At 41.3% G+C, this 26,838-nt stretch overlaps 1 protein-coding gene across 1 annotated transcript in view; it reads right to left on the reverse strand.

The window, feature by feature from the left end:
- Positions 1 to 13,488, reverse strand: part of DCLRE1C (DNA cross-link repair 1C) — a 53,539-nt gene extending 40,051 nt beyond the window's left edge. The window contains exon 1 of the mRNA XM_082649282.1: positions 13,353 to 13,488. Within this exon, the coding sequence (XP_082505408.1) occupies positions 13,353 to 13,461 (109 nt within the window). The 5' untranslated portion in view covers positions 13,462 to 13,488. The remainder of the gene's footprint in view (positions 1 to 13,352) is intronic.
- Between the last annotated feature and the right edge of the window lie 13,350 nt (positions 13,489 to 26,838).

Below are 26,838 nucleotides of genomic sequence, written 5' to 3' on the forward strand. Positions count from 1 at the left end.
ATTCAGAACTGCTTCCATCACTTTCCTTTACTCTCTTCTTTCATTTCAGTCCAACCACCCTTCAGACCATGCTCTCTGTGACCTCTTCAATTCCAGTCACTAAAGTTAGTCCATCTGGAAATTCAAGTTTGCTTCCATGGAATCCTCAAGAAAACCATTCAGGCTTAGGCCAGAATAAGAAGAGTTTCATTATCTTCTCAGCCTACTGTGACTGCTGTGTTGAAAGGTGGGTTATTGCTACCCACAGAGGCTTGCTCCACAGCTTGCCAAATTAACAAACACAGAAAGGTGACTTTTAAAGAAAGGTAACATTTAAACCAAATGGTACATTAAATATATAGTGCATTATAATATTACATTTTGAATCTTTAGCATGCAAAAGCCCAGATAACAAGAACCAAACATTTTGAAATTGCTTAGTTAAATCAAACCAATTCTAATTATCCTAATTCCAAATAAAAACCAAAAGAAAGCTTAGACAAAACAGACTTTAAAACAAAGACTCTAATAAGAGACGTTATCATGTTACATATGATAATGTAATATTTACAAATGTTATATCCTCTTGTTGGGTCCATCCAACAAGAGGATATAACGTTTGTAAACATTTATGCACCCAACAGAGGAACATCTAAATACATAAAGCAAATATTAACAGACTTAAAAGGAGAAATAGACAGCAATACAGTAAGAGCAGGGGACTTTAATACTGCACTTAAGTCAATGGATGGATCATTCAGTCAGAAAATCAGTAACAAAACATTGGACCTAAACAACACATAAGATCAGATGAACTTCACAAATATATAAAGAACGCTTCATGCAAAGGCAACAGAACACACAATCTTCTCAAGTGCACATGGAACATTTTCCAGGATAGACCATATATTAGACCACAAAATGAGTCTCAATAAATTTAAGATGATTAAAATCATATCAAGCATCTTTTCCAACTACAATGGTATGAAATTAAAATTAATTACAAGAAGAAAACTGGAAAATTCACAAATAAGTGGAGATTAAACAACATGCTACTGAACAACCAATGGGTCAAAGAATAAATCAAAAGAGAAATCTTAAAATACCTTTAGACGACTGAGAATGGAAATAAAACATACCAAAATTTGTGGGTTGCAGCAAAAGCAGTTCTAAGGGGGAAGGTCAAGAGACAAATGCCTACCTCAAGAAACAAGAAAAATCTCAAATAACCAACCTTACTTTACAACTCAAGAAACTAGAAAAAGAAGAAAAAACAAAGCCCAAAATTAGCAGAAGGAAGGAAATAACCAAGATTAGAAAATAAACTAAGTTGTGAAACTAAGAGCTGGTTCTTTGAAAAGGTAAACAAAATTGACAAGCCTTTGCTAGACTAAGCAACAAAGGAGAAGGGGGGAGGGGGGGAGGGCGAGAGGGAGGGAGGGAGGGAGGGAGAGATAGGACTCAAATAAATAAAATCAGAAATGAAAGAGGAGCTATTACAACTCTTAAAACGGAAAAGAAAGGGTAAGAGACTACTATGAACAATTATACACCAACAAAGTGGACAACCTAGAAGAAATGGATAAATTCTTAGAAACATACAACCTACCAAGACTGAATCATGGTGAAACAGAAAATCGGAATAGACTGATAACTAGTAAGGATACTAAATATCTCTACTAATATCAGTAACTTTAAATATCCAACAAACGAAAGTCCCGGACCAGATGGCTTTGCTAGTGAATTCTACAAACATTCAAAGAACTCAATTTACGAGGCTAGCATTACCCTGATACCAAAACCAGACAAGGACATCACACAAATTACAGACCAATATCCCTGATGAACACAGATGAAAAAAATCCTCAACAAGATATTAGCAAACAGAATTCAACAACACATTAAAAGGATCAGACACCATGATTTAGTGGGATTTATTCCAGGGATGCAAATTTGGTTCAACATCCACAAATCAGTCAATGTTATAATCACATGAACAAAATGAAGGATAAAAAACCATATAATCATCTCAACAGATGCACAAAAAGCATTGGACAAAACTTGACATCCATTTATGATTAAAAACTCTCAATAAATCAGGTATAGAGGGAACAAACTTCAATATAATAAAGGCCATATGTGACAAGTTCTCAGCAAACATCATAATCAGTGGTGAAAAGCTGAAAGCTATTTCTCTAAGATCAGAAATAAGACAAGAACACCCATTCTTGCCTTTTATTCAACATAATATTATAAATCCCAGCCATAGGAATTAGGCAAGAAAAAGAAATAAAAAGTATGCAAAGTTGAAAGGAAGAAGTAAAACTGGCACTATTTACAGACAACATGATACATATATAGAAAACCCTAAAGACTCCATCAAAAAACTGTTAGAGGAATATTGGTCAAGATGGCAGTGTGGGAAGACGCAGAGTTAGCATCTCCCCACAACTAGGGTGCCTGAAGGCTGCGGGTGGGGAACTCTGACGCCCAAGGAGACGGGAGGAACCCCAAAGTGAACTGGTAGGATGTAGGGGGACTGAGAGGGGAGGAGAAGTGGGTGCCAGACAGGATCAGTGCCCCTGAGGCCAGGGAGATCAGGAGAGGCAGAAGGGAGGGGCCCTCTGGGAAGAGCGGCAGAGGAGTGGAGGGCAATCTCCCGGCCCACTTGGGCCAGGGAGCCTGCTGAGCTCCCAAACCAGTACCCACCCCCCCAAAGCCTGATCCAGGCCACATGGATCCTGGAGGCATAGGAGGGAGGCTGGGGAGATCAGGAGAGGCAGGTGGGAGGGGTCATCCAGGAGGAGCAGGAGAGGAGCGGAGGGCGATTGCCCCGCCCACTAGAGCCCAGGAAGCCTGCTGGGCTCCCAGGTGAGGTCCCCTGCCCTCTGAGACCAGGGGTGGGGGGCACGCCTGGGCCCCTTCTGTTCCTTGAGCCTAAGCCCCACCCCACATGGCCCCCAGGACCTTTTCCAGCCCTGTGGGTCCTGAGCATAGGCCCCGCCCACCACCCAAACCTCACCCTTGCTTAGGCCCCACCCTCCTCAGCCAAGGTCTTCCCCCCTTTTTTCTTCTTTTCCCTCCTCCTCTTTTTTTTACTATTGTGGTACTGATGTACCTTCCAGTTGTTGATTCATCTATATTTTTATATTCTTTCTAACATATCTGTTAGTTTCCTAGTCTAATTTTATTTTTTACTTTGTTATTGTTCTTTTTTTTGCCGCCCCATGCAGCTTGCGGGATCTTGGATCACAAGCCCAGGGTCGGGCCGAAGCTCCTGCAGTGGGAGCTTCAAGTCAGAACCACTGGACTAACAGAGAACCTCAGACCCCAGGGAATATTCATCAGAGTGAGAGCTCATGGCGTTCCTCATCTCAGCACCAAGACCCAGCTCTACCCAATAGCCTACAGATTCCAGTGTTGGAAGCCGCAGGCCAAACAACCAGTAAGACAAGAACACAATCCCACTTGTAAAAAAAAAAAAAAAAAAATGAGACAGCACACAAATATGTCACAGATGAAGGAGAAAGGTAAAAACCTACAAGACCAAATAAATGAAGAGGAAATAGGCAACCTACCAGAACAAGAATTCAGAGTAATGATAGTAAAGATGATCCAGAATTTCAGAAATAGAATGGAGGCATGGATCAAGAAAATACAAGAAATGTTTAACAAAGATCTAGAAGAACTAAAGAACAAACAAACAGAGATAAACAACACAATAACTGAAATGAAAAATATACTAGAAGGAATCAATAACAGAATAACGGAGGCAGAAGAACGAATAGGTGAGCTGGAAGACAAAATGGTGGAAATAACTGCCAAGGAGCAGAATAAAGAAAAAAGAATGAAAAGAATTGAGGACAATCTCAGAGACCTCTGGGACAACACTAAACGCACCAACATTCGAATTATAGGGGTCCCAGAAGAAGAATAGAAAAAGAAAGGGTCTGAGAAAATATTTGAACAGATTATAGTTGAAAACTTCCCTAACAGGGAAAGGAAATAGTCACCCAAGTCCAGGAAGCACAGGGAGTCCCATACAGGATAAACCCTAGGAGAAACACACCAAGACACATATTAATCAAACTAACAAAAATTAAATTCAAAGAAAAAATATTAAAAGCAGCAATGGAAAAACAAAAAATAACATACAAAGGAATCCCCATGAGGTTATCAGCTGATTTTTCAGCAGAAACTCTGCAGCCAGAAGGCAGTGGCAGGATATACTTAAAGTGATGAAAGAGAAAAACCTACAACCAAGATTACTCTATCCAGCAAGGATCTCATTCAGATTGGATGGAGAAGTGAAAAGGTTTTCAGACAGGCAAAAGCTAAGAGAATTCAGCACCACCAAACCAGCTTTACAATAAATGCTAAAGAAACTTCCCTAAGCAGGAAACACAAAAGAAGAAAAAGACCCACAAAAACAAATCCAAAACAATTAAGAAAATGGTAATAGGAACATACATATTGATAATAACCTTGAATGTAAATGGATTAAATGCCCCAACCAAAAGACACAGACTGGCTGAATGGATACAAAAACAAGATCCATATATATGCTGTCTACAAGAGACCCACTTCAGACCTAGGGACACATATGGACTGAAAGTGAAGGGATGGAAAAAGATATTGCATGCAAATGGAAATCAAAAGAAAGCTAGGGTAGCAATACTTGTATCAGATAAAATAGACTTTAAAATAAAGACTGTTACAAGAGATAAGGAGGGACACTACATAATGATCAAAGGATCAATCCAAGAAGAAGACATAACAATTATAAATGTATATGCACACAACACAGGAGCACCTCAATACATAAGGCAAATGCTAACAACCATGAAAGGAGAAATAGACAGTAACACATTAACAGTAGGGGACTTTAACACCCCACTTACACCAATGGACAGATCATCCAAACAGAAAATAACTAAGAAAACACAAGCTTTAAATGACACAATATATCAGATAGATCTAATTGATATTTATAGAACATTCCACCCAAAAGTGGCAGAATACACTTTCTTCTCAAGTGCACATGGAACATTCTCCAGGATGGATCACATCTTGGGTGACAAATCAAGCCTCGGAAAATTTAAGAAAAGTGAAATAGTTCAAGCATCTTTTCTGACCACAACACTATGAGATTGGAAATCAATAACAGGAAAAAAAACTGTAAAAAACACAAATACATGGAGGCTAAACAGTGCACTACTAAATAACCAAGACATCACAGAAGAAATCAAAGAAGAAATTAAAAAATACACAGAAACAAATGACAGCGAAAACACAATGACCCAAAACCTATGGGACGCAGCAAAAGCAGTTCTAAGAGGGAAGTTTATAGCAATTCAATCTCACCTCAAGAAACAAGAAAACTCTCAAATAAATAATCTAACCCTACACTTAAAACAACTAGAGAAAGAAGAACAAGGAAAACTCAAAGTCAGTATAAGGAAAGAAATCATAAAGATCAGAGCAGAAATAATGAAATAGAAACGAAGAAAACAATAGCAAAGATCAATAAAACTAAAAGCTGGTTCTTTGAGAAGATAAAAAAAATTGAGAAACCCTTAGCCAGACTCATCAAGGAAAAAAAGGCAGAGGACGCAAATCAATAAAATTAGAAATGAAAAAGGAGAAATCACAACTGACACTGCAGAAATACAAAGGATTATAAGAGACTACTACAAACAACTATATGCCAATAAAATGGACAACCACAAAGAAATGGACAAATTCTTGGAAAGGTACAATTTTCCAAGGATGAAAAAGGAAGAATTAGAAAATATATACAAACCTATCACAAGTAATGAAATTGAAACTGTAATTAAAAATCTTCTAACAAACAAAAGTCCAGGACCAGATGGCTTCACAGGCGAATTCTATCAAACATTTAGTGAAGAGCTAACACTGATCCTTCTTAAACTCTTCCAAAAAATTTCAGAGGGAGGGACACTCCCACATTCATTGTATGAAGCCACCATCACCTTGATACCAAAACCAGAAGAAGATATCACAAAAAAAGAAAATTATAGACCAATATCCCTGATGAACATAGATGCAAAAATCCTGAACAAAATACTAGCAAACAGAATCCAACAGCACATTAAGAGGATAATACACCATGATCAAGTGGGATTTATCCCAGGGATGCAAGGATTCTTCGATGTACGCAAATCAATCAATGTGATACACCACATTAACAAATTAAGGAATAAAAACCATATGATCATCTCAATAGATTCAGAAAAAGCTTTTGACAAAATTCAACACCAATTTATGATAAAAACTCTCCAGAAAGTGGGCATAGAGGGAACCTACCTCAACATAATAAAGGCCACATATGACAAACCCACAGCCAACATCATCCTCAATGGTGAAAAACTGAAAGCGTTTCCACTAAGATCAGGAACAAGACAAGGATGTCCACTCTCACCACTCTTATTCAACATACTTTTGGAAGTCCTAGCCACAGCAATCAGAGAAGAAAAAGAAATAAAAGGAATACAAATTGGAAAGGAAGTAAAACTGTCACTGTTTGCCAATGACATGATGCTATACATAGAAAATCCTCAAGATGCCACCAGAAAACTACTAGAACTAATCAATGAATTTGGCAAGGTTGCAGGATACAAAATTAATGCACAGAAATCTCTTGCATTCCTATACATCAGCAATGAAAAATCAGAAAGAGAAATTAAGGATACACTCCCATTTACCATTGCAACAAAAGAATAAAATACTTAGGAATAAACCTGCCTAAGGAGGCAAAAGACTTGTACTCAGAAAACTATAAAACACTGATGAAAGAAATCAAAGATGACATAAACAGATGGAGAAATATACCATGTTCTTGATTGCAAGAATCAATATTGTGAAAATGACTACACTACCCAAAGCAATCTACAGATTCAATGCAATCCCCATCAAACTACCAGTGGTATTCTTCACAGAATTATAAAAAAAATTTACAGTTCGTATGGAAACACAAAAGACCCCAAATAGCCAAAGCAATCTTGAGAAAGAAAAATGGAGTTGGAGGAATCAGGCTCCCTGACTTCAAACTATACTACAAAGCTATAGTAATCAAGAGAGTTTGGTACTGGCACAAAAACAGAAATATAGATCAATGGTACAGGATAGAATGCCCAGAGATAAACCCACACACATATGGTCACCTACTTTATGACAAAGGAGGCAAGAACATACAATGGAGAAAAGACAGCCTCTTGAATAAGTGGTGCTGGGAAAACTGGACAGCTACACGTAGAAGAATGAAATTAGAACACTCCCTAACACCATAGACAAAAATAAATTCCAAATGGATTAAAGACCTAAATGTAAGACCAGACACTATATAACTCTTAGAGGAAGCCATAGGAAAAACACACTTTGACATAAACCACAGCAAGATCTTTTTTGACCCACCTCTTGAGTAATGGAAATAAAAACAAAAATAAACAAATAGGACTTAATTAAACTTAAAAGCTTTTGCACAGCAAAGAAAACCATAAACAAGACATAAAGACAACCCTCAGGATGGGAGAAAATATTTGCAAATGAAAACAACAGACAAAGGATTAATCTCCAGAATATACAAACAGCTCATGCAGCTCAATATCAAAAAAACAGACAATCCAGTTAAAAAATGGGCAGAAGACCTAAATAGACATTTCAGCAAAGAAGACATACAGATGGCCAAGAGGCACGTGAAAAGATGCTCAGCATCTCTAATTATCAGAGAAACGTAAATCAAAACTACAGTGAGGTATCCCCTCATGCTGGTCAGAATGGCCATTATCAAAAAATCTAGAAACAATAAATGCTGGAAAGGGTGTGGTGAAAAGGGAACCCTCCTGCACTGTTGGTGGGAATGTAAATTGATACAAACACTATGGAAAACAGTATGGAGGTTCCTTAAAAAACTAAAAATAGAACTACCGTACGACCCAGCAATCCCACTATTGGGTATATACCCTGAGAAAACCATAATTCAAAAACAGTCATGTACCACACTGCAGCACTATTTACAATAGCCAGGACTAGGAAGCAACCTAGGTGTCCATTGACAGACGAATGGATAAAGAAGATGTGGCACATATATACAATGGAATCTCACTCAGCCATAAAAAGAAACGAAATTGAGTTATTTGTGGTGAGGTGGATGGACCTAAGTCTGTCATGCAGAGTGAAGTAAGTCAGAAAGAGAAAAACAAATACCACATGCTAACGCATATATGTGGAATCTAAAAAACCGGTACTGATGAACCTAGTGGCAGGGCAGCAATAAAGATGTAGACATAGAGAATGAACTTGAGGACATGGGGTGGGAGGGTGAAGCTGGGGCAAAGTGAGAGTAGCATCAACATATATATACTACCGAATTGGGAGACTGGGATTGACATATATACACTAATGTGTATAAAATGGATAACTAATAAGAACCTGCTGTGTAAAAAAATAAAATTCGAAAGTTAAAAAAAAAAGCATATATACACTACCAAATGTAAAATAGTTAGCTAGTGGGAAGCAGCAGCATAGCACGGGGAGATCAGCTTGGTGCTTTGCGATGACCTAGAGGTGTGGGATAGGGAAGATGGGAGGGAGGCTCAAGAGGGAGGGGATATGGGGACGTGTGTATGCATATGGCTGATCCGCTTTGTTGTGCAACAGAAACTAACACAATATTGTGAAGCAATTATACTCCAATAAAGATATATTAAAAACAAAAAACTGTTAGAATAAAGGAATTCAGTAAAGTTGCAGGATATCAACATACAGAAGTCTGCTGCATTTCTACACACAAATAACCATCAGAAAGAGAAATTAAGAAAACAATCCCATTCACAGCTACATCAAAAAGAATAAAATATGTAGGAATAAATTTAACCAAGGAAGTAAAGACTGGTATATTGAAAACTACAAGCACTAATAAAAGAAATTGATGACACAAATAAATGTAAAGCTATTCCATGCTCATAGATTGAAAGAATCAATACTGTCAAATTGTCCATACTACCCAAAGCAATCAACAGGTTCAGTGCAACCCATATCAAAATTCCAATGGCATTTTTCATAGAAATAGAACAAATAATCATAAAATTTGTATAGAACCACAAAAGAACCCCAAATAGCCAAAGCAATCTTGAAAAAAAAACAAAACTGGAGACATGCTCCCTGGTTACAAAATGTATTGTTTCAAATGTATAGTAATTAAAACAGTATGGTACTGGCATAAAAACACATAGATCAACAGAACAGAATAGCAAGCCCAGAAATAAAGCCACACATATAGTGTCAATTACTGAGAATATAGGATAAAGAAACCAAGAGTATATGATGGGGAAAGGACAGTCTCTTCAATAAATGGTGGTAGGAAAACTGGACAGCCACATGCAAAAGAATGAAACCTAACCATTATCTTATACACCATACACAAAAATTAACTCAAAATAGATTAAAGACTTGAATCTAAGATCTGAAACCATAAAATTTCTAGAAGAAAACATAGGCCGTAAGCTCCTTGACATAGGTCTTGGTGGTGATCTTTTGAATCTGACACCAAAAGCAAAACTAAGCAAACGACATCAAATTAAAAATTTTTACACAGCAAAGGAAAGCATCAACGAAATGAAAAAACCTACTGAATAGGAGAAAACATTTGCAAATCATGTATCTGATAAGGGACTAATATCCAAAATATATGAAGAACTCATAACTCAACAGCAAAAAAACAATCTGATTTTTTTAATGGGCAGATCTGAATAGACATTTTCCCCAAGACATACAGATGGCCAACGGGCACATGAAAAGATGTTCCACATCATTAATCATCAGGAAAATGCAAATCAAAACCACAATGAAATACCACCTCACACCCATTAGACTGGCTATTATCAAAAAGAAAAATAACAAATGTTGAAAAGGATGTGGAGAAATGGGAACCCTTGTGCACTGTTGGTAGGAATGTAAATTGGTGCAGCCACTATGGAAAACAGTATGGAGGTTCCTCAAGAAATTAAAAACAGAACTATCATATGATCCAGCAATTCCACGTCTGGGTACTTAACTAAAGAAAACAAAAACACTAACTCAAAAAGATATCTGCACCCCCAGGTTCACTGAAGCATTATTTACAATAGCCAAGACATGGAAACAACCTAAGTGTCCATCAGTGAATGAATGCATAAAGAAGATGTGGTATATATGCACAATGAAATATTATTCAGCCATGAAAACTGCTGTCTCACCACGAATTAACAATCTTCATTATAAGTTTTCTAAAAACTGATAATAAGTTTAAAGCTAATTATACAAAATTATTTTCTCTATATAACTTTTTTCCAGCTCTTTTAAGATTAATACATAAATGCTGCTGGAAAGTTAATTTTACTTAAAAAAAAAACTATAACCAAGTAGATTATTTTGAAAGTTTTTTCCTCCTCAAATCATTTATCAAAAATGACTTTCATTTGCATTTTGATTAATTTATGTAAACACTGCCTGTTACCACCCTTGATGAAGGCAAACGGCAAAGGCAGTCCAGCTGGGTTGATGGGGAGACAATGTTAAACAGCCTAACAATAACCCACAAGAAAAAAATCTGATTATCCTAATTACCACCAACACATGTGCCCTCAAATCTGTATGTGACAATCCTTAACTCTTGAAAACAAGGCCGTCACCACACCTCAAGTGGGCGACGTTGACCAAACACGTGCCGCCACAGGACAGTCCACCTGCCCCCTCACAGTGTGCATCTCCTCAGGTCACTCCTGGTCCATGCTTTTAGGGCCAATGAGTGCATGCCAGGGCAGGACTCTCCCTTATGGGGGTTTCCAGAGAGTCTGAGTCACGGCAAACACAAGGCTGACTCAGGACTCTGCTCCAGGCTTCCAAACTACCTCAGTGTGCAGCAACCCGTCCTATCAAGACAACCCAGCCCACCACCCCAGTCAAGGGAATCTGGGGAGTTTACTTTGTGATGCTAGGACTGCACCCAGCATCTCCCTTCCAGGGCCTTTTTCCTTTTCCTTGACCAGAATAAATCATCTTAAGTGGTCTCCGGAAGGGGTCCTCCCCCACGCTGGGCCACTATCTCGGGTCATGGGTCCCCTCGTGTCCTCCAGGCCTCACTGGTGCTTAGTCAAGTCTGCCCTGAGCACAGCGCTGGGTTCCAGATGGGCCATAAAGAGGCATCAAGCGGGTCCATGGCCCACCTCAACTTCTATCAAACTGTGATGTTAACATGTTCATGTGTATTTTTTTAAACAAGAGTCCATGGACCTTGTCAGATATTCTATATTAGTCAGCTCAGGCAGGGTGGCTTAAACAGAATGTATTTCTAACAGTTCTGGAAGCTAAAGTCCAAGATCAAGGTGCCAAGGTTGGTTTCTGGTAAGGCCTCTCCTGCCTTATAAAGAGCCCCCTTCTTGCTGTGTGCTCACATGGCCTCTCCTCAGTGTGTATGTGGAGAGAGAGAGATCTCTCTTCCTTTTCTTCGAAGGCCACCAATCCTATCAAATTAGGACCCCACCCCTATGACCTCATTTAACCTTAATCACCTCCTAAAAGCCCTTTCTCCAAATACAGTCACACTGAGGGTTAGGGATTCAATATATGAATTGGGGGGGGGGGACACAATTCAGTCCATGGCACATTCAAAGAAGTCTTGTTTCCCAAAAAGGTTAAAAACCACCAGTAGGTAATGTGGCAAACCTCAGAAAGCAGAAGTTGAGTTCTTGCCCTTGATCAGTTTACCTCCTCATTGGGAAAACAGACCCACGTGGGATTAGAGCACAGGAAAAGTTCTTATACACTGCTGGACAGGAGAGAGTCTTGCTTAATGTACAAACTAATGATGCTGCCTTCACAATTACACTTCAATTTAAAAAGTAAAATCAATAAATAATATAAATACAAAAACAAATGAACAAATTCCTCTAGATGAACTCATTCTCCAAACTCACTACTCCAAAACATGAAGGCCAAGCCCCAAATCCATTCTTTAATTGTGGCCACCACATGTGAGTTCAGAAATGCTGGCAGACTCAACACAAAAGGTAAAAATATCCTCCTCCACCAGTGGCTTCTCAATGAAAAACAAGACAAAAACAAAAATATTGTCCTCAAAAATAAGCAGAAAGACCCTCACAGAGGCTCATGTGCTTTTTTAGCAAATTGATAGAGGAGGTCCAGATTTTCATCATTAAAGAGAGAGAATTAGGGACTTAGAACCAGAAAGCAGAGCCATTCCCCAAAAGCAGAAATTTCAATGATTTACACCAGGTTAAAGTGAGTGATTCCACACACAAGACAACAGCTGATCTTCACATCAACTGTGTGATGAAGGGCATGTTTTGATATCTGTAATTTACTTTAAAATCACACCGTGTGATATATACGTGAATATGTATGAGTCACTCCTCAAAAGTGGGGTTGGGGGCATCCTGCTTAAGCTACTCTGGGAGTCCACACTCCAAGAGGCAGCTTCTAGAACGCTTCAGTTAAGCTTCATCTCTGGTCAATGCCCAAGGCTGTGCTAATTATAATTAGCACAATGAATACTAAACCTGTTTTCATAGGTAAAGTTAGTGACGTGTCAGTCAGCATACCAGATGTTAAAAATGGACAGTGGTTGTGAAGTTAGTGGTGCTCCAGCTCTGGAGACCGGCTAAAATGTTTTAGAGACGCTCCAGTCTTGCCTGGAGCATCTAGCCTCGGGACCATATCATTAGGGGGTGATGCTCCAAGCTTAAGTCCTAACCGCCTCCAGCTGTGAAATCTTGGTATTCTGGTTGCCTGACCTGGCCGTCTGTAAAGTAAACCGCATCCTGCCTCTAGACCAAAATGAACCTTTCATAGGGGAAAAGAACATCTATAAGGAGGCGGAGCTTGCACTTCGCCGAGCTTACAGACAGAATGTTTAATTTGAGTGCGTGCATGCTTGCTAATCAATGTCTGCGGGTGTGGCACAATTTCATCTAAACTTGTCTTTATAACATGATCGCGAGGATATGGGGGAAGAACTAAGTAATCCTTGCCAACCTCTGACTATTGGGCCTTGGGAGAACTTCCCCCAAAATCGAATAGTTGTGCCTGATCAAAGTGGCTTGGGTCAGTGACAACTCGGAGTCGCTGTTCTGTCCCGCGGTACCGATGAGGAATTAAATCGTCAGACGGGCTGAAGAGCCCGCCGGGACAAGGTGAGTCGCTAGTCTCTCCCCTGGCCTCCCAAAGCCTGAACTCCCTCCTGAAGGACCCCGACCCCCGCCTTCCCTCCCTCCAGCCCCTGGGCGACCTCACTGCGGGGCCCGAACCCGCGCAACCCGGCTGCCCGGGACTGGGCACGCGCTGCGCTCGCTCACCTTTGTGGCAGTGGGACAGGAAGTAGGCGCGGGCCCTCAGGTTCTCCCGGTCGAAGCGGTCTATGGAGATGGTTGGATACTCGGCCATCTGCCCCTCGAAGCAGCTCATTGCGTCCGCCAACCCGGCCGGACTGGCCCCCAGCCTAGAAAGCAACGGAAGCCCCAGCCGCCACCGGCCGCGCCGCCACTTCCGGGAAGCTGCCGCCGCCTCACCATTGGCCGGCCGGGCGCAGCCACGTCCAATCATAGCAGCCCCTCGGCCCGGGGGGCGGGAGGGGGGCAGCGCCAAGGAGCTTCCAGTCAGTTCCCGCAGCCCGCGACCTGCGGGGTGAAACCAACTAATTGGGCTACCCTGCGCTCAAAGCTGGGAGGACGGGTGGAGGAATCCAGGGTGCAGTGCGAGGAGTGAGGCTCCTCCCGGATACCTTGACACAACACGGTGTCACTCTGGTGAAGAGTTGCCCGTGTCTGTGCAGGAACGAGAACGCCAAGGGAGACAACGCCCAGAACAGGCGGCTCCACCCAGGGATGCGGCGCTTGGCTTTGAAATCGGATGCATTCCACTTCCTGCTTGTCAGCTGCGATCCTGCAAGCCTTCTTTTGCTTCTCTTCCTCTTTCTTGTCCCTTCCCAATGTCTACCTTATAGGATAAATGTCAGAATTATGTGAGAAAACGGTATCAGTCTTGTGGTAGATTCGAAAACTCTTAGTCCCTGCTTCCCTTTATACGTAATCTACAAACGGAGTAAATCCACGATCCCTGATGATCACAGCTCAGATGCATGATCTTAGGGTAGATAAGTAAAGATCCCAAGGAGAGCTGAGCTGCTAGTGTCCCCTACCTCCACCCCTTTTGACCTTTTTCTTTTTTCTAACTTTTTTTTTCTTTTGGAAGTTAGAAAGATGTATAAAAGAAAAAAGATTGGTAGGGTAATGGGCGAAAGGTCTGGAATTTTTTCACCACCAAAGCAACTTTATGAAAAGGTTTGCTAAAGTATTAACATTCACCGAATAGTCACAATGGCATTACCCGCGCCCCTTAGCAGCAAGTCTCCTTTGACACCACAGTATTATTAATCACAACTCCAATACTTGAAGTCCTACTTTGTGCACAGCACCGAACAAGCCCTGCCGTGATGACAGAGACGACTAAGATGCGCCTACGAGTCATTTTCAATCTATTTGGAGACAAGAACTTTGCAGAACGTGGTAAATAAATGCTTCCACAAGACACAAGGTAATGTAGGAATAAATTCAGTAACAATGCGTTCTAGCCAGGGAAAACAAGAATCAGAATGCCACCCTCAGAGAATATCGGCGTGTTCCCTGCAGCCACAGCAGACAGTTCTATTCAAATACAGATTCTGGTGAAATGCTAAGGAGGAAGGGGGGGGGGGGAGAAGAGGGAGGAGGTGTGGACACATTGTCACGAATCTGAGTAAAACACCCTGCTAGTGTACATTGCCAACACCTTTGATTTGGCATAAGATGGTTTGTCATAGGATAAAAGAAGGCTGTCGCTGTGACTAGGCTGTCTATACCTAAAACCAAATCTTGCACTGAGCCTGGTATTTGCAGAATCCAGTGTGTCTACCTCTGACAATGAAGCTCCTGGCCATACAGGTCAAGATGAGGCTCGTATTCTTATTTATTTGTCCCCGTGTTTATTCCCTCCTCTAAACAATGGATACAGGACAAGAGAATAAAGGCAAACAGAGAGTCAGGATTAAAAGATAGGGTATAAAATAGTAAAGATGGGTAAGCATAGCCCAAGCACATGTAATATTGGCTCTTGTAGAGGAAGATTCAGTCACTTACTAGACTTTGGCATCCTCACAATACAGATGAAATGGACTTTCGGAAGAAGCCCAATTACCTGGATACTAAGTCCCAGGAGAAATGCCTCTTGTGGTTGCTCGTAAAGAAAAGAGTGAAACATGATTAGTCATTGCTATGTCCTCCTTCCCCAGCTGGGAATTTCTATCCTTCTGCAATCTCAAAGCTCTTTGGACTTCCAAGTCCTCAATTTATTCTGTCCCAGAAGGACAGAAAACTGCTATTAAGTTTATGTTAAATACCTAAAAGCTACTTATTGAGGTAGATACAAGTTTTTGTTAGGAACTCAGTACAGAATATCTTTTTCTTAATTTTATGTACTTATAAATCGTTGTCCATAGTGTGGAGGAAGAATGTCACTTGCCATATCAATCAGCAGAGGATGTTTCAGCCATTGAGAAATCAGCCACTGCAGTTACCCCCCCCCCCTCAACAATGCACCCTGAGGGGATTCAGGATGGAGAAAAATAGGATACCAGCCCTAGATAGTTAAGGTGCAGATCAAGGGAATAATTTCAGTAAGCCCAGACTCTTGCATCCTCCCATACATAGAAACTGCACTCAAGGAGATGTCTGGTTTTTCTTTAATTAGCCATAATTTTTTGATGTTTGACTACCTGATTTGTTGTTGTTTTGTTTTTTGCAGAAACTCCTATATATCCTAGCTCCTCCCTTACCTCTTTGAAACAGACCCGGAGAGCTATCTGAGAGGCTGTATCCCAGGCTTAAGTCCTCAGTCTGCCAAATAAAACATAAGTCTCAACTTTTAGGTTGTGCTTTCTTTTTTTCAGTTGACAATATAAACAACTTGCATTATAAATTTACTGTATCCTATGCTATTCTTTTATAAAAAATACAGGCTCTGGATAGCGCTGCATCTGAGCCACTACTATTTATGTGATCTTGGTTAAGGTAACCTCTGCATAACTCAGCTTTCTCATCTTAAAATGGTGGTAACAATGAAGTCCACACAACGTCCTGGAAAACTGTAAGAGCTCAATAAATATTAGCTATTATTATTTATTCGGGGTATTTACTACTATATGATCTCACTGATATGTGGACTTTAAAGAAATTGCACTCATAGAAACAAAGAACAGACTGGTAGTTGCCAGAGGTGGGGGAGGGGTGGGAGAGATGACTGAAGGTGGTCAGAAGGTACAGACTTCCAGTTATAAGATGAAAAAAATCACGGGAATTGTAATGTACAGCACAGCGACTATAGTTGACAATACTGTACTGTATACTTGACAGTGGCTGAGGAAGTGGGTATTAAAAGTTCTCATCACAAGAAAACGAAAACTGTATGCTCTCGGGAGTGCCAGAGGACTGGGGGAAATAGAGACTTCAGTCTTCAAAGGCACACACAAAATCTCATGCACACCGGGACCTAGAGCAGAAGCTGAAATGTTTTTTATTTTTATTGGCTGCGTTGCACGGCTTGCGGGATTTGAATTCCCCAACCAGGGATCAAACCTGGGCTCTTGGCAGTGAGAGTGCAGAGTCCTAACCACTAGACCACCAGGGAATTCCCAGAAGCTGTAATTTAATAGGAGCCTGGGTCAAACCTACCTGCTGATCTTGGACAGTCTCCCAGAGAGGCAGGAGGCGACTGCAGCTCTTCCTGGAGACACAGACACTCGGAGCCAGTTTTAGGAGCTTGCTCTACCTTGTGGACACTGGCACTGGCAAGCACCAGTACGGAACCCTTTCTCTAGCTTATGAGTCCCAGGACCCAGCCCTGCCCTGGCCCCACAGCCTACAGGGGCAAGTGCGGGGATGCCTTAGGCCAAGCAACTAACTGCATGGGCCCACGGCCCTACCTACCAGCAGACAGGCTGCCTCACTACCTCCTGAGCCCCCAGCCGCTACTGGACACAGCCCTGCCTACCAGAGGGCCCAGGACATAGCTCCACCCACCAGTGGGCGGGCACTGGCCCCATACTCCCCTGGGCCTGGCTCCAGTCTCCAGCGAGCCTGCTCTAGCCTCTAGACCATCCTCACCCACTGGGGAGCAGACACCAGTCACGAGAAAACCACAGCTCCACAGCCTGTGGACCCAGCCTGCCTACCAGGAGATCAGACCCTGCACTGGGACCAGCTGAGCCCTGGCCCTGCCCACTAGCAGGCCAATAAAAGCTTCAAGATGCCCCAGACCCTGCCTCCAGCTGTGTCAGGAACCAGCCCCACCCACCAGCAATCTGACACCAGCTCTGAGACCCCCCTCCCACCCCAACCCCGGGCCATGCAACAAGATTGCAGGAGCCAACTCTGCCTGCCAGTAGACTGGCATTAGCTCCAGGACCTGGTTTCACCCACCAGTGGGTAGCAACAGCTCCAAAGTCTTCTGGACCCGGACTCCTCCTACCAGTGAGTCAGCACTAGCCCCAGGACCACCCCTACACACAGGGTTCTGCAGTCAGCCACCTCGTGATCTGGTCCTACCAACCAGTGGCTGGCAGCCTCCATACAAGGCAGGGCCTGGCAACAAACCAGACCAGCGGCCAACCAAGCCTACCAACCTGCCTACATAGTCAGCCTGCCACAACAGAAGGACCCAACAGCCCTCATAAGAGGGAACCTATAGCTCGGGTGACAAGAGGGGAGTGTGCTGATGGGATGCACAGGATATCTCCTACAAAAGGCCAGTTCTCTAAGGTCAGGAAACGACCAATCTACCAGACACATAAAAATAAAAACAGTAACCTAGGCAAAATGAGGTGACAGAGGAACATGTTCCAAATGAAGGAACAAGATAAAATCCCAGAAGAAGAGCTAAGTGAAGTGGAGATAGGCAATCTACCCAAGAAAGAGTTCGGGGTAGTGATAGGTAAGATGGTCAAAGAACACGGGAGAAGAATGGATACACAGAGTGAGAAGTTAGAAGTTTTTAACAAAGAGTTATAAACTGTAAAGAACAACCAGAAATTAAGAATATAATAACTGAAATGAAAAATGCACTAGAAGGCATCAACAATACAAAGGAACAAATCAGCAACCTGGAAGACAGAGTAGTGAAAATCACTGATGCTGAACAGAAAAAAATAATGAAAAGAAACGAGGACAGTTTAAGAGATCTCTGGGAAAACATAAAGCATACTAATATTCACATTATAGGGGTCCCAGAAGGAGAAGAAAGAGATAAAGGGGCTGAGAACATACTTGAAGATGTAGCAGCTGAAAACTTCCCTAACCTGGGAAAGGAAACAGATATCCAAGTCCAGGAAGCACAGAGAGACCCATACAGGATTTACCCAAAGAGGAACACACCAAGACACATTGTAATTAAAATGGCAAAAATTAAACATAAAGAGAGAATATTAAAAGCAGCAAGGAAAAATAACAAGTAATGTATAAGAGAACTCTGATAAGGCTATCAGATGACATTTCAGCAGATATTCTGCAAGCCAGAAGGAGTGGCACAATATATTTAAAGTGATGAAAGGGGAAAATCTACAACCAAGAATACTCTACAGCAAGGCTCTCATTCAGATTTGATGGAGAGATCAAAATCTTTACAGACAAGCAAAAGCTAAGAGTTCACCATCACCAAGCCAGCTTTACAAGAAATGTTAAAGGAACTTCTCTAAGTGAAAAAGGATAGGCCACATCTGGAAATCTGAAAATTATAAAAGGAAAAAGCTCATCAGTAAAGGCAAATATACAGTAAAGGTAGTGAATCATCCACACACAAAGACAGTAGGAAAGTTAAAAGATAATATAAGTAAAATCATCTATATTCACAATATGCAGTTAAGGGATACACAAAACAGTTAGAAATTAAATATGATATCAAAAATAGTAATTGTGAGCAGAGGAGAGTATAAATGCAGAGTTAAGATGCATTTAAAATTAATCAGCAACTTAAAACAATCACACACACACATTTATTTATTTAAAAACCTCATGGTAACCACAAATCAAAAATCTATAATAGATACACATAAAAAAGGAAAAAGGAGGGCGCAGTGGTTGAGAGTCCGCCTGCAGATGCAGGGGACACGGGTTCGTGCCCCGATCCGGGAGGATCCCACATGCCGTGAAGCGGCTGGACCCGTGAGCCATGGCCGCTGAGCCTGCGCGTCCGGAGCCTGTGCTCCGCAACGGGAGAGGCCACAACAGTGAGAGGCCTGCATACTGCAAAAAAAAAAAAGGAAAAAGGAATCCAAATATAACACTAAAGATAATCATCAAATTGCAAGAGAACAAAAGAAGGGGAAAAAAAGACCCACAAAAACAACTCCCAAACAATTAACAAAATGGCAATAAGAACATATATATATCAATAATTACCTTAAATGTAAATGGACTAAATGCTCCAATCAAAAGACATAGAGTGGCTGATTGGATACAAAAACAAGACTCATATATATGCTGCCTGTAAGAGAATCCCTTCAGACTTAAAGACACACACAGATTGAAACTGAAGGGATAGAAAAAGATATTCCATCCAAATGGAAATCAAAAGAAAGCCGGAGTAGCAATACTTATATCAGACAAAGTAAATTTAAAATAAAGGCTGTTATAAGAGACAAGGAAGGATAATACATAAGGATCAAGGAGTCTATCCAAGAAGAAATTATAACAATTGTAAGTACATAGGCACACAATATTGGAGCATCTAAATACATAAAGCAAATATTAACAGATATAAAGGGAGAAAAGACAGTAACGTAATGATAATAGGGGAATTTAACACCCCAGTTAAATTAATAGATCATCCAGACAGAAAATCAATAAGGAAACACTGGCCTTAAATGATGCACTAGACCAGATGGACTTAATTGATTTTTATAGAGCATTCCATCCCAAAGTAGCAGAATACACATTTTTTTCAAGTGCATATGGAACATTTTCCAGGATAGATCACAAGCTAGGCCACAAAACAAGCGTCAGTACATTTAAGAAAATTGAAATCATATCAAACATCTTTTCTTACCACTATGCTATGAGACTAGAAATCAACTACAAGAAAAAAACCCACAAGCACTTGGAGGCTAAACAATATGCTACTAAGCAACCAAAGGATCACTGAAGAAATCAAAGAGGAAATCAAAAAATACCTGGAGACAAGTGAAAATGAAAACACAATGATCCAAAATCTATGGAATGAAGCAAAAGCAGTTCTAAGAGGGAAGTTTATAGCGATAAAAGCTTACCTCAGGAAATAAGAAAAATCTCAAATAAACAACCTATCCTTATACCTAAAAGAACCAGAAAAAGAAGAACAAACAAAACCCAAAGTTAGTAGAAGGAAAGAAATTATAAAGATCAGAGGAGAAATAAATGAAATAGAGGGCTTCCCTGGTGGGCAGTGGTTGAGAGTCTGCCTGCTGATGCAGGGGACGTGGGTTCGTGCCCTGGTCCGAGAAGATCCCACGTGCTGCGGAGCGGCTGGGCCCGTGAGCCATGGCCTCTGGGCCTGCGCGTCCGGAGCCTGTGCTCCGCGGTGGGAGAGGTCACGGCAGTGAGAGGCCCGCATACGGCAAAAAAAAAAAAAAAAAAAATGAAATAGAGACTAAAAAATATATATATATAGAAAAGATCAATGATCTGATTCTTTGAAAAGATAAGCAAAATTGACAAGTCTTTAGCCAGACTCATCAAGAAAAAAAAGCGTGAGGGCCCAAATCTATAAAATCAGAAATGAAAAATAAGAAGTTACAACTGATACCACAAAAATACCAAGGGTTATAAGAGAATACTACAAACAACTATATGCCAATAGTACGGACAACCTAGAAGGAATGGACACATTTCTAGAAATGCACAATCTTCCAAGACTGAACCAGGAAGAAATAGAAAATATGAACAGACCAATTGCCAGTAATGAAACTGAATCAGTAATAATAAAAAGGAAACTCCCCAAAAGTCCAGGGCCAGATGGCTTCACAGGTGAATTCTACCAAACATTTACAAAAGAGTTAACACCTAACCTTCTCAACCTATTCCAAAAAATTGCAGAGGGAGGAATACTTCCAAATTTATTCTACAAGGCCAGCGTCGCCCTGATGCCAAAATTAAAGAGATCACACACACACAAAAATTACAGACCAGTATCACTGAGGAGTATAGATGCAAAAATCCTCAACAAAATATTAACAAACTGAATCCAACATTACATTAAAAGGATCATATAGCATGATCAAGTGGAATTTATCCCAGGGATGCAAGTATTTTTCAGTATCCACAAATCAATGTGATATACCACATTAACAAATTGAAGAATAAAAATTATATAATTGTCTCAATAAAAAGCTTTTGACAAAATTCAACATCCATTTACGATAAAAACCCTCCAGAAAGTGGGCATAGAGGGAACATGCCTCAGCATAATAAAGGCCATATATAACGAGCCCACAGCTAACATCAAACTCAATGGTGAAAAGCTGAAAGCACTTCCTCTAAGAACAGGGAGAAGACAAAGTTGCCCACTCTTGCCACTTTTATTCAACATAGTATTGGGAGTCCTAGCCACAACAGTCAGACAAGAAAAAGAAATAAAAGGAATCCAAATTGGAAAGAAGAAGTAAAACTATTGCTGTTTACAGATGACATGATACTATACATAGAAAACCCTAAAGATGCCACTAGAAAACTACTAGAGCTCATCAATGAATTTGGTAAAGTTCCAGGACATAAAATTAATAAACAGAAATCAGTTGCATTTCTGTACACTAACAATGAGCTATTGGACAGAGAAATTAAGGAAACAATCCCATTTACAATCACATCAAAAAGAATAAAATACCTAGGAATAAGCCTACTGAAGGTGGTAAAAAACCTGTACTTGGAAAACTATAAGACAGTGATGAAAGAAATTGAAGACGACACAAACAGATGGAAAGATATACCATGTTCATGGATTGGAAGAATTAATATTGTTAAAATGACCATGCTACCCAAGGCAATCTATAGATTCAAAGCATTCCCTATCAAAATATCAAGGGCATTTTTCACAGAACTATAACAAATAGTTTTAAAATTTGTATGGAAACACCAAAGACCCTGATAGCCAAAATGATCTTGAGAAAGAACAGAGCTGGAGGAATCACACTCCCTGACTTCAGACTGGACTACAAAACTACAGTAATCAAAACAGTATGATACTGGCACAAGAACAGACACATAGATCAGTGGAACAGGACAGAGAGCCCAGAAATAAACCACACATTTATGGCTAATTAATCTACAACAAAGAAGGCAAGGATATACAATGGAGAAAAGACAGTCTCTTCAATGGTGTTGTTGGGAAAACTGGACAGCTACATGTAAAAAATGAAATTAGAACACTTCTAACATCATATACAAAAATAACTCAAAATAGATTAAAGACCTAAATGTAACACCAGAAGCCATAAGATTCCTAAAAGAAAACATAGGCGTAACACTCTGACATAAATTGTCACAATGTGGGACCTCCCTGGTGGTGCAGTCGTTAAGAATCCGCCTGCCAATGCAGGGGACACGGGTTCGAGCCCGGCCTGGGAAGATGCCACATGCCGCGGAGCAGCTAAGCCCATGCACCACAACTACTGAGCCTGTGCTCTAGAGCCTGCGAGCCACAACTACTGAGCCCACGCACCACAACTACTGAGCCCACGTGCCACAACTACTGAAGCCTGTGTGCCTAGAGCCTGTGCTCCACAACAAGAGAAGCCACTGCAATAAGAAGCCCGCGCACCACAACGAAGAGCAGCCCCCGCTCGCCACAACAAGAGAAAGCCCGCGCGCAGCAACTTAGACCCAACGCAGCCAAATAAATAAATAAATGATAAAGTTAAAATAAAAGATTGTCACAATGTTTTTGGAGGTCTGTCTCCTAAAGCAAAGGAAATAAAAGCAAAATAAACAGATGGGACCTAATTAAGCTTAAAAACTTTTGCGCAGCTAGGAAACCATCAACAAGCCCAAAAGATAACCTACTAAATGGGAGAAAATATTTGCAAGTAATACGACCTATAAGGGGTTAATATACAAAATATTTAAACAGCTCATACAACTCAACAGCAAAAAAACAAACAATCTAATTTTAAAATGGGTAGAAGACCTGAACAGACATTTTTCCAAAGAAGACATACAGCTGGCCAGCAGGGACATGAAAAGATGCTCAACATCATTAATCAACAGAGAAATGCAAATTAGTACCACAATGAGATATCACCTTCCACCAGAATGACTATCATCAAAAAGAACACAAATAAATATTGGTGAAGGTGTGGAGAAAAGAGATCCCTTGTACACTGTTGGGGGGAATGTAAATTGGTGCAGCCACTGTGGAAAACAGTATGGAAGTTTCTCAAAAAACTAAAAATAGAACTCTCATATGACCCAGCAATTCCACTCCTGGGTATATATCAAAAAAAAAAAAAAAATCCCCACTAATTCGAAAAGATACATGCACTCCAAGGTTCATAGCAGCATTATTTACAATTACCAAGATATGGAATCAACCTAAGTGTCCATCAACAGATGAATGGGTAAATAAGAGGAGATAGATATATATATATAAAGTGAACTACTACTCAGCCATAAAAAAAGAATGAAATTTTGTCATTTGCAACAACATGGATGGACTTGGAGGGCATTATGCTAAGTGAAATAAGGTAGATAGAGAAAGACAAATACTGTATGATATCGCTTATTTGTAGAATCTAAAAAAAATTTTTAAAACTAGTGAATATAACAAAAAAGCAACAGACTCACAGATATAGAGAACAAACTAGTGGTTACCAGTAGGGAGAGGGAAGCAGGCAGGGGCAAGATAGGGGTAGGGGATTAAGAGGTACAAACTACTATGTATAAAATATACAAGCTACAAGGATATATTGTACAACACAGCGACTATAGCCAAGATTTTATAATAACCATAAGTGCAGTATAACATTTAAATATTGTGAATCACTATGTTGTACACCTGAAACTTATATAATCTTGTACATCAACTGCACACCAATAAGAAAATTATTTTAAGGAAAGGACCAGATCAAGAAGGTCTTGTACACCAAGCCAAGGAGTTGAAACTCTAACTTGAGTGACAGTGGCAAGCCAGGGTGGTTTGAAACAAGGCAGTGACAGGTGAGATTAGAGCAGTATTTCTCAAAATATGACACCTGGAAGAACATCACCAGTAGTATATTTGGAAATGGGTTAGAAATGAAAATTCTCTCCCCCAGCCCAGACCTACTGAATCAGAAACTCTGGGGATGGGCCCAACAGTCTTTTGGGGGGTTTTTTTGTTTGTTTGTTTGGCCGTGCCACTTGGCATGTGGGGTCTTAGTTCCCCAACCATGGATGGAACCCGCACCCCCTGTGCTGGAAGCGCAGAGTCTTAACCACTGGACCACCAGGGAAGTCCCATGGCAGTCTGTTTTAACACACCTTCCCTCCAGGGGATTCTGATAGATGCTAAAGTTTGAGAACCACTGGATTCAAGTTTAGAAAGACCACTCAGTCTGGGGCTGGGTGTCTGGGTAGGGAGCTACTGCAACACTCCAGGAAATACGATAGTGAGAATTCATTTTTTCATTTAACAAATACTTGTTGACCATCTACTATGTGCTAGACACTGTTCTAGACACTAAAGATTCAGCGGTGAGCAAAGCAAAGCCCATGCGGTAATGGAGCGCACGTTCTAGTGGAAATAATATCTATTGACATCGTTTATGCAGTTCCAGATGCTGTCCTAAATACATTAAGGTGTATATTTATTTCTTCATCCTCACAACAACCCCATCAGATAGGTACAGTTTTTGTCTTCATTTTACAATTAAGGAAACTTAGTTTAAGTAGTAGAACCCAGATTCAAATCCAAGGTCATGCCCTAGATGCCAATGTCCTAGGCACCATGCTGTACCGCTTCCACAGCATCATAGTGGCAGTGGTAGTGAAAGATATTTATTCAGAATATATTGTTTTAGTACCTACTGAGTGCTAAGCACTGTTCTAGGAATTTAGTTAACAAGATCTCTCTCTTGATGGAAACTACATTCTAGTGAAAGATAAATAATAAAATTAAGAAACAAGCAATATAGGGCTTCCCTGGTGGTGCAGTGGTTGAGAGTCCGCCTGCCGATGCAGGGGACAAGTGTTCTTGCCCCGGTCTGGGAAGATCCCACATGCCGCGGAGCGGCTGGGCCCGTGAGCCATGGCCGCTGAGCCTGCGCGTCCAGAGCCTGTGCTCCGCAACGGGAGAGGCCACAGCAGTGAGAGGCCCACGTACCGCAAAAAAAAAAAGAAAGAAAAAGAAACAAGCAATATAAAAAAGAATTATGCTAAGAAAAGGAAAAAAAAGAAGCAAGCAATATAAATAGTATATTAGAAGGCGATAAGTCTTGTGGAAAAAAGAAACACGAGAACATAGTAAGACAGATAGAGAACGTGATGGGAAGAGAGAGCTACAGGGATTGGGATGGGCAAGTTGAGATATCAACAAAGACTTAAAAACAAGGAAGTTAGCCAAGGGAATAAATGAAGACCATTCCAGGCAGAGGAAGCAGCTACATCTAAATCCTTAATGTGGGAGCAGGGCGAGGAACAGCCAGGCCAGTGTGGCTGGAGCAGAGTGATCCCCGGCTACAGAGCAAGGGAGGAGGGATTGCATGCAAATCTTGTAGGGCTTTGTTGGTTTTTACTCTGTAAAACGGGAAGCCATTGCAGGATTGGGAGAGAGAAATGACATAATCTTGTTTAGGTTTTAACAAGATCGAACCTATTGTTTTGTTGAGAATGGACTGCAGGGGACAAGAAGAGCCTGTTGGGAACTATTGCAATAACCAGAGGGGGAAAGGTGATGGTGGCTTGCGCTGGATGGGATCAGTAGAGCCAACAGGTTTTGCGGATGGATGGATATTTTGCTGATGGAGGGCCAGAGAAAGTGGACTCTAGGGACCACCTACCGAAAGGGGGAGAGCGTGGAAGGGGCAGGTTTGAGGGTGGGTGCTCGGAGGGTGGCTGTTTTGGACAACCAGACAGACGTTGAATACACGTTGGTTACACAAGTCTAGAATTTGGAGAGAGATCTGGTCTAAGGAAATAAATTTGTGAGTTGTAAGTAAATAGGCAGTCTTTTAAATGATTAATAATGTAGGTAATGTTGGGAAAAGATAAAGCTATAGGTGTCATTTCTCATAGGTTTACTAATTGTCAGGCACTGTGCTCGACCCAGTGGATTGGCTCATTTAATTCCAACAAAATAAGAAGAGGTGGGACAGATAGGAGGTATCTACCATCAGGGACCAGAAGCACCAATGGTCTCTGTTCTCTGACCGGCTTTTTTAAGGAATTCCGTCTGTGATTGATGCAGCGGCAAGCAGTCCTCTCTCCACCTCGAAGTGGGGTTGAGAAGTTGCAAGGCTCCACCCTGCGATCGACTTTCACTCTCCAAACTGGGCCCCGCCCACGCGCTTGCGCACAAAGGCCCGATCGCAGGGGGCGGGGCCTGAGCGAGCACAAAGGGGCCTGAAAGAGTTGAGCGCTCGTGCTGCGCTGGGCGTTGCCGGGCGAAGCGAGTGTCGCCGAGGCCGCTACAGTTGGCCTCTCGCTGGCCCAGCCCAGCCCACGGATCCCGAGTGGAGAACACGAGCACCACCGGACTCGCTGGCGAGCTCCCAGGCGGGGCGCCCCGGCCTCTCAAGGGTGGCCGAGCGAG

Source organism: Grampus griseus (genome assembly GCF_964374135.1).
Source record: "Grampus griseus genome assembly, chromosome: 2".
Taxonomy (NCBI): domain Eukaryota; kingdom Metazoa; phylum Chordata; class Mammalia; order Artiodactyla; family Delphinidae; genus Grampus; species Grampus griseus.